Genomic DNA, 9,087 nt, shown 5'->3' on the forward strand with positions numbered 1-9,087 from the left:
GGAAGTAAAAATTCACTGAGAATTAAAATATATTTCTGATATATTTTTTCTTATTATTTCAATGTATGGATGCCTAATGATGCCTTTTAAAGCAAATTCTGTATGTCCTACTGGGGTCAATCCAAATGGCCCAGTTATGTGTTTCTGCCTTGGCACCTCAGTCTTCCAGCCTGTTTGGCATGACAGTCTTGACATGTCAGGATATCTCACTGTGTCAGCTAAAAGGAGAGTGATGGATACTGCCTGAAATGGTATTCACTGTAAGCTGCCAACCCATGAACAGTTTCTCTAAGACTGTTCTGGGTGTTTGACTCACCAGGGCTTTTTTTTCTTACAACAGTCCATCTGCCTAGACTGAGGGTGTTGCAATCAGCTATTTTAACAGAACACAGTTTCACAAGGGAGTTTCATTTAGACATAAAAGAGGAAGCAAGTTCAGTGTGTTGCAGTTCAGTCAGTTATAAAACCCCCTCATCTCCTAAGGGACTCTCTTTCTATACTTCTTTCCTATAGAGGATTTGAAGTAAAACCGATGTTATCTTAGAAGTGTAATTAAAAAGGAAATAAAAACAGGACGTTGCATTTTGGGGTAGGACAGGCTCACAGGAAGCTTCACACTAGTTAGAAGACATCAATTTTTCTGTACCTGGTCAGCTGCCGTATCTTTGGAGGTAAGAACTAAAATATACTGCACATTGCATAAAAGTATGAAAATATTGCTCTTACTTATCAAAGTGGCTTGGTTCAGTTTGTGTGGAGCCACAGCTGGTAGCTGGATAAAATGAAGATGCACTTTTTCTGTTTTGAATGCAAATGTGTTTGCAGAGTCTCAGCTGCTGTTCACAAGCAGTTTGTGCTGCCTTAAGAAGTGAGGAGAACATTTCTAAGGTGCCATCTTCACAACCTTCATCACCAACTGTGGTTGCAATGTGACTTCAAAATGAAAACAGATAAGATTTTTCCTCTGATATTTCTAAAGACTTTCATAAAATCAGACTAAACATATTTTTCAGAATATTTTTAAAGTGAGTCTTACTAGCTGTGTTGCTTTTATCATAATTAAAATATTGTTATTGAACTTTCTGTGCATGCTATTGCACTACCTGAGTAATGTCCTCCATGTCGAGTACTCTATTTGTAGATGATAAATAAAAATAGGCACCAAAATAGATGAATATGGGCATAATATTTTAAAAGAAGTTCATAAAAATAAAGATGATACTTCTCTGAAAACACGTTGATGTTAAAAATTGTAAACAAAGAAACTTTATCATTGTGTTTTCCCAATTCTTAGTGAATTTCCTGGTTTTCCACAAATTCACAGCTTGACATGGGTGTACATGCACAACATGCATCCTCTCCGCTTTTTCTTATACTCTACAGCAAATGTGGCAAACATTTCAATGCTTTTTTGTGGACCATTTCCCTCACTCCTTCTGGGAAACACCTTCAGCCTTTTCTGTCTTTTTTGTGTTACCATTTATTCTTTTTAGTTCTAGAAAGTGTATTCTCTTTTGTAAGAGAGCACGTTAATTTATTGCTCCTTTACCTCAAATGCTTAGATACAAAATACTGCAGTCCATGTAGTTCAGTCATAATGACTAACACCTTTTTAAAATAAACACAGATACCCAGAGACAAGAAATGATTTCCACCTGAGGAAGAAAATTATAAAAGCACAGAGCAGAAATATCATGTAGTCAAGTCTTCCTCATGAATATGGAGCCTGATTCTTTCCTGCCTCAGATTTCATGTTGTTGCATAGAGCTCTGGATACGACATTTAAAATGCTATTGAACCAGATTGAAGGGGTCTTAAACCAACTGTGTATAGGCATAAATGATAAAGAAAAGTATGGGAAATGATGAACCAAGCTTGGTCTGTATGAAGTTTCAAGGAACTCAAACTGATAAAACAAACTTGGATGTGAAATTATTTGAACACTCAAGAAGGGATATTTGCCATCATACAGTTTTCATTGTATTCTTTTGGAAGTGTGTCCCCTCAAACTCAACTTAAAGATACAAAAGCACTCCAAAATACTCTGACAATGTAGTTTTTTTTGAATAAAAGAAAGCGAATGCTTCTGAGACTCACTTCAGCATGATCAAAAGCATGAGACTTACTTTAGCATGATTTTTAGCATGATCAAAAATAGGTATGCACTTGCATAACAAGAGCATTCAACAGTATAGTAGGCTTCTTGGGGAAGATGTCTCTCCTCTCTTGCTTCCTTTAGTCTGTCCTTCCAGGAGATTCCCTCATACTCTTCATGTACAGGATTATTATTCTTTCAAACCTACTTGTTCCCCTCCAAACAGCCCACATTTGCCCACGGGAGAGGTACTCTGAACTTTTCTGCATTTCTTCAACTTTTGACATGTGAGTAAAGATGAGCAGGACTTATGTTTTCTCCTGTGGGAAGACGAAAAGATCAGAGTGAAGAGAGCTAATGGTGACTGCTGAAAGAGCCTCATGGTGCAGCTCTGCAGGCTCCAGATCTTCCAGAGCAGCAGCAGGAGCAGCAGCAGAGAGAGGAAGTGACATATGTAGCGGGCAGCATTCGGATGCTTGTGCCAAACCACCTCCTGGCTATTCATCTTCTTCTCTGCTGTGGGCAAAGTGAGCCACTCCTACATCAAACAGCAGCCACTGCTATTGTAGAATCATAGCCAGAGAGCAGCATAAGTCAGAAAGGACCTCAACAAATCATCTGGTCCAAACTGCATGGAAATGGAAGCCTAGGTGAGATAATGTAGGACCTTGTTCAATCCCATCTTGAAAACATCCAGTGAAGGGGGCTCCACCATGTCTCTGAGGAGGTTGTTCCAGTCCTTGATTGTTCTCACTGTTAAAAATATTGCCTTTTCATGTTGATATGAAACCTGTTCCCTCTTATCCCTGGGAACATTCAAAAAACATGTGGCAACTGGAGACACAGTTTAGCAGTGAACATGCTGGCGCTGGGTTAAGGATTTCACTTAATGATCTCAGAGGCCTTTTCCAACCTAAATAATTCCGTGATTCTATTCCAAAGCAACTTGTTCTCACTGCCACTTGATTTCTCCATGCAGTGGCTTGTGAAGAGAAAGCCTCTGTCTTTGCAGCTGCAAATACCAGAATACTATAAGCTGTGCCCTTGCCCCAGTCTTCTTTTCTCCAGGGAGAAGAGTCCTAACTCCTTCCAACTTTCCTCACAAAGCAGCTTTTCCAGCCCTTTGATCATCTCCTTGGCCCTCCACTGGATTCTCTCCAGTCTGTCCACATATTTTTTTAACTTTTGGCCACCAGAACTGGATGCTCCAGAGGCAGCCTCACAAATGCTGAGTGGGATGATCCCATCTCTATCTCAGCCAGCCATGCCCCTGTGGATACAGCTCAGGATCTGATTCTCTTTGTTGCTGCAGCACATCACTGCTGACTCACGGCCAGCCTATTGTCCACCATGGTCCCCAGGTCCCTCTCAGCAAGGCTCCCCATGCAAACAGGTCCTGTGCTGGGCTCTTTGGTTTTGTCATCCCAGTGCAGGACCTGCCTCTTGCCTTCGTTAAACCTGACATTGTTGTGGCTGGCCCACTTTCCAGCCTGTGCAGGTCTCCCTGTAAGATGTGTCCATCTCACCACACAGTTTGGTGTCATTAGCTTTACCCAAGCCGAATGAGGTTCAGATACCAGAGATCTGTAGATTTCAGGCATCAAGGAGAGGCTCTACTTAGCCATGTGCACAGCTTGTTATACTACCATCTTCACTGTCCTGGTTTCCCCATGCTGGCTGTGCTGAGGCTCCCTGGGAGCTGTTTCACACCAGCCCCAGGGCAAGGTGAGATATGGGTTCTGCAATACATGTAAGCTTGCTCTACAGACTATTCTGCTTGCCAGGACTCTTGCAGGTGTGTCTGGCAATCTGAAGTGAATCACACACATCTGTCTGTATGTCCACAGCCTGGGAATATGTCTCTTAAAATAGGGAAAAAATACTATAGATATATCTGTAAGATTTGAGTTCCCTTGAAACAGGGAGACTCTCATCTGGGATCCCATCTAGTAAATCAGCTAGAACTCAGGGCATACCCTGTGATAAAACTCAAGCTCCAATCCCCAGCAGCACAACTTTAATGCCATTCAGAGCCCTGCTCAGGGATCTGAAAGTCACACATATTCAACACAGACTTGTCTCTTCTACAAGTTTCCATCCCCTCCTTTTGCAATGCAGAATGTCCCCTTCCCCACTGAGCTGTGACCCCAGCTGGCACCATGTCCTTTCTGTTCTCTCTTGCAACTTTTCATCTTGCTCAGGTTTTTGAACAGGACACAATTTATCATATCTCTTTGTGTACACTCCTCAGGCTTTCCGTAAGTGTTTTGCTTATCTTGAGCCAAGAACTCCCATTCTGTTTTTCTGATCTTGGACTGTAATCTGAGGTCTTTATGCAAACAGTGGCACTGTATATGAGTATTATAACATAGCAAATTTGCTGCCACATGCTGGTTATGCCCCTGGATTCTCCATGTGACTTTAAACATTCATCGTGCCTTCTGGCTTTTTTTCTGCTGAAGAACTGAACAAAAGCTTAGGGCAAGACATGTGAGTTTTTAAGATCATCTGACAGCAATAAAGACTATGTCAGATATAAAAGACAACTTAAACCAGACAGTCTTCTCCCTCTATCTCCACTTGGCTTAGACAGAGTGTAGTCAGTGCTCATTGCCAGGGTAGTAGCTACACAAGGAAAAATCTCTTTGTTCACCTCACATATAAAATGTGTCAGATCAGAGTTGTAAAAGGGACTGATTTTCCTTGTGTAACAAAAAGTTACACAATTATTTTCATGCAGAGGAAAATGAAATCTGGGTTTAAGGAGCATGCAACCCAAATATTGAAAGACATTAGATATAATCTATGCGTTCTTGGAATCCTGGTGTATGTGTGTATGTGTGTCTGTGGCACAGAGAGGGGATTAAGAGAAGAGGCACAAGAAAGCAGAAATAATGAAAACTGCAATCCTTATCAGATTAAAAATGCAAAAATTAAAGTTGATACAGTTGCATGACTGTTGGAGTGATGGGATAATAACTTGACAGAGGTACATATTATATTAAGTACCAGGACAAAAGACACCACTGACACATGCACCTTCCTTTTGCATTCATGCTCTCAACACTGCCTATCAAAACTTCAGTCAGAGTTCCTTAGAACTGGGAATAGCCAGAATAGTGTGGCAGACTTTGCCAGCTTCAGAGGGTAAGCTTGCAACCCATTCAGCAGAGCACACAACTCTGAGCACTATGAGACCCTAATATTTTTGAATTTGCCAGTCCTTTTGTTCCCTGTCCTGTCTCAGACAGTGTTCTCCAACACTCTTAAAATAAGCATAGCAGAATGCAGTGCAAAGAAATGAAACCAACAGTTTCATTTCCCTCATGTAGCATCTTATGGCAGAAACAACTCACATCTGGGGAGCAGGAAAGACCGAAGTGTCACATGCTACCTGAACAGAACTGCCTTTGCCTGTGTTGGTTGAGCAGTGGACAGGCCAGATGTTAGATTTCCACTCATTTCTCAGAATCCACATTAAAAATAACATACAAATAAATGCATAACAGTTCCAGATTCAAGCTAGCCACAGTTAGTGGTGACTTTGCAATAAAGACATCTGGGCCATGGAGGGCTGGGGGAAGGGAACAGCCTTTGCAAAAGTGGGGAACAGAAGCAAAAGAGAGAGTTGATAACCTGAGCAGCTCTAGCATTTTTTAAAGATTTCTGTGGGGACACTTTAATCACAGCTTCAATTTAAAGCAAGACAACAGCAGCATACTGCAAATACTGTCAAGTCTCAAACATGATTTTTTTCCCTTTTGTGTAAATAGGTCACTTTTAATTAAATGTTTCTGCCCGTGGGAAATCACACACAACTAGCAGCAGCAAAGAGAATCCAGGGTCACCAAGGCAAGTGTTTGGACACATCTAATTCCCATTAATATTTCTGCCTGAAGGAAGGTTATTTTCCCTTCAACCTTCTTCTTCATGATGTAGAAGTGATTCCTTCCCCTCAAGGACAGTCTTTTCTCACACTATCTCGTTCCTAATGTCTGTGCAAAGTTTATTTATGCTTAGACAGGATTTAGCCAACAATTATTAGTGCAGCATTTTGCACTAGCAATTGTGACACATGAAAAGTTTACTAAGAAACAAGAGTCCCTTCATTCTTGGAAAAGACCATTTGTACTACATAAATAATTTTAATTTTAATTTTATTTTTAATTTTAATTTTATTTTAAATTTATTTTAATTTTAATTTATTTTTACTTTAAATCTACCTTCTCTTTGCTAGACCAACCAATTTCTTTAGAACAGCTTTCCCATTGATTGTATCCTTGACATCTGTTGAAAAAAATAGACAGAGGTGGACTTCAAACAATTTTTGTGGCAGTGGAGCTGCTAAAGCTTGGGCAGAACATTTACTGATGTGCAAATGCATGTGTGTCCTTACTAGCAAATCCTGTCTTTAATTACTAACATGTCTGCACAGCTTTTGGGTCTGAGCTGCCTGCTTAGAGAGTCGGGAGAGTTAATGACTGCTGGAACCTGATTGTGCCTTTGCAGAAATGCAGTGAAAACTGATTCCAGAGCTGTGGTACGACTAATCCCACAGTGAAAGAAAGAGCTGGAGTACTTCTGAAATGTGCACTTTCCTATGCATTGCACTGAAATCTGTCTCTTCAAAAGTACCCTGCAGACATCTACATCTCAGATCTAGTTTAAGATCCTTTTATAGCAACCAGAGAGTGATAAGCAAATCTAGGGCACAATTCATCTCACTTTGATTTAGATGTCTGAACCAGGCCAGATGAATCATGCCTCCAAAAAGTTTTGCTTTTTCCACTGACATTTTCGTGTTTAAAAGTTAGAGACAATTAATTCCCTCCTGATTGCAATACAGAAGTGCAAAGTGCAAATTTAACCATCTGAGATTTTTTAATGAAAAAGGAACCACACCTACAGATGTTGATTAGTCTGGAACAGAAGGGGTGATACTCTCAATATGAATCTCAAATTGTCGTAGTTCAGAGGCAGCTGACAAACCACACACAACAAAATTTGCTTCAAAACATATGAGAAAAAGGGGGAAACCCCTGGCTTCTTAATGAATTCCAGGGCGAAGTTAATTTTATTTAAGTGTAAGCTATTACAGCAGATATTCCCCAACAAAAGTCTTCTTGTCCCTCTCTCCACAACTCACTTGCCATTGGAAGCATTGCATGTGCTATACATTATGTACATACAATATGCTTTGATGAGATTCAGCACAACAGGGAGATTGGCTGATCACTTAATTCACTGACTCAAGTCCTCTAATAAGACTGAGATATTCCTTTTCCTGTCCAAATTGGAGACATCTCTTTGCAGCTAGTAACAAACTAGTGAGTGTAATCACAGCTCAGAGAATTTAAAATGAACTTTTTGTAATTACCTTGTTCTTATAATTTTTCTGTCTGCTGGTGGTTCCTTTCTTTCAGAGAAGGATGTTGTCGGAAGGTTACCTTCATAGAATCGCCTACCTTTGTGAAGAACTGAACCCTGTGCTCTACAAGACTTTGCCTGATGAAGGGGTCTATGAAATGAGGTCCATTAACTGCACTTCCACAGGTGAAGCACAAGGGAAAAGCCTCCTTCAGAGATGCAGATCTGCTGGCAAGGGCATTTCATCAGTCTACTCTAGAGGTAGCAAGCACAGCAGAAGGCAGAAAGACAATCTCCCACAGCCTGTCCAGCACCCAACACCCACAGGGCAGCCACCTCCAGCTACACATGCCTGTGAAGAGCTGACAAAAAAAGTCACCTACCTGGTTCCACCTTCCTGCAAGAGCATTTGCAAGAACTACAACGATTTGCATATAGCTGGGGACTACGTGGTGCCAATTAGCTCTGTCACGACAGATTTTGCTTGTGACAGTGGCATAGGTCCCTTCTTGGAGTCCTCAGAGATCCCCCCTGCCATGGAGTCTGTGAAGGCTCCCCCTCCCAGCAGCACCATCCGCAGGCCAGTCCAAGGCCACTCCTCGTGCTGGAAGCTGGCGAGTTTGGGGCCAAACCTGCAGCCCCTCTCCGACTCTGCCCTCAATGACTACCTGGAGCAGAAGCTGGTGGAACTGTACAAGCAGTACATCATGGACAGCACAGCAAACAGGGCATCCCCCACCCAGATCCTGGCCTCGGAGCTAATCATGACTAACGTGGATCAAATCAGCATGCAGATATCACGGGAAAGGAACATGGAGACTGGCAAGGCCAAAGACATTGTCATTAGCCGCTTCTTACAAATTGCCAGCGAGAAGATTTCCTCAGAAATGAGCACACCTACTCTGCATATTTCTCAATATAGTCATATTAACGCTTAGTGTTTGAGTGTCAGAAAGTTTGTATAGTCTTCAAAGTCAGGTTTTAGTTTAAGATACCTTCTGCTTAATAGAAATGCATTTACCTTCCACCACTTAAATAAAACCTTTCGGTACATATTAAATAAGTAAAACTACCCGTACTTCTGTGCTGTGCAGCTCCTATTGTGGACCAGTAAGTTTTTATTTCCTTTAAGTGTTTTTTGTGAACCTCAGACATTAAAAAAGTTTCACAGAAAAATGACTAAGAGCAGGTGAAACTCTTCCAGGTGCTCAGGTATTCACTTTCTTCCTCACATACTTGAACCATTTCAAATTTCCTCTGGCATCTGCCATCCTACCTCTGGGTCTGTGCTTGTGCAGGCTTACACTCATGCAAGGACAAGCACAGTGATGGCACAGCCCCAGAAATACAGAATTTAGGATGTCATCTAATTCACCTCTCTGCTTTACTTAATAAAGGCTTAGTAAGGGCTTTACTTAGGACATCCTTCCCAGAAGGTTTTATATGTTGTTCTTAAAGATATTAAGGGATAGATACTTTACAGTTCTTTCTATGCTAACCTTAATTACTGAATTGGTGTCTTCCTGTTCAAGAGTTACCACCCCTTTTTGTGAAACACAAGCTCTCTTTCCAAACCGATATATCCTCAGGATTGTGTGTGTAAACCTCTGTGGTTTGCACTGACT

At 41.2% G+C, this 9,087-nt stretch overlaps 1 protein-coding gene across 1 annotated transcript; it reads left to right on the forward strand.

The window, feature by feature from the left end:
- Positions 1–433: 433 nt before the first annotated feature.
- TASL (TLR adaptor interacting with endolysosomal SLC15A4) lies at positions 434–8,534 on the forward strand. The gene is made up of 2 exons (XM_085049891.1): positions 434–671; positions 7,519–8,534. The coding sequence occupies exon 2, from the start codon at positions 7,525–7,527 to the stop codon at positions 8,398–8,400; it is 876 nt and encodes a 291-aa protein (XP_084906017.1). The 5' UTR covers positions 434–671; positions 7,519–7,524; the 3' UTR covers positions 8,401–8,534.
- The last annotated feature ends 553 nt before the right edge of the window (positions 8,535–9,087 follow it).

Source organism: Lichenostomus cassidix, chromosome 1 (genome assembly GCF_008360975.1).
Source record: "Lichenostomus cassidix isolate B80296 chromosome 1, HeHo_3.0, whole genome shotgun sequence".
In the NCBI taxonomy this organism is placed as follows: Eukaryota; Metazoa; Chordata; class Aves; order Passeriformes; family Meliphagidae; genus Lichenostomus; species Lichenostomus cassidix.

What these genes read in the sequence shown, in the direction of transcription:
- TASL (XM_085049891.1), top strand. Translation starts at nt 7,525, where the DNA reads ATGTTGTCGGAAGGTTACCTTCATAGAATCGCCTACCTTTGTGAAGAA.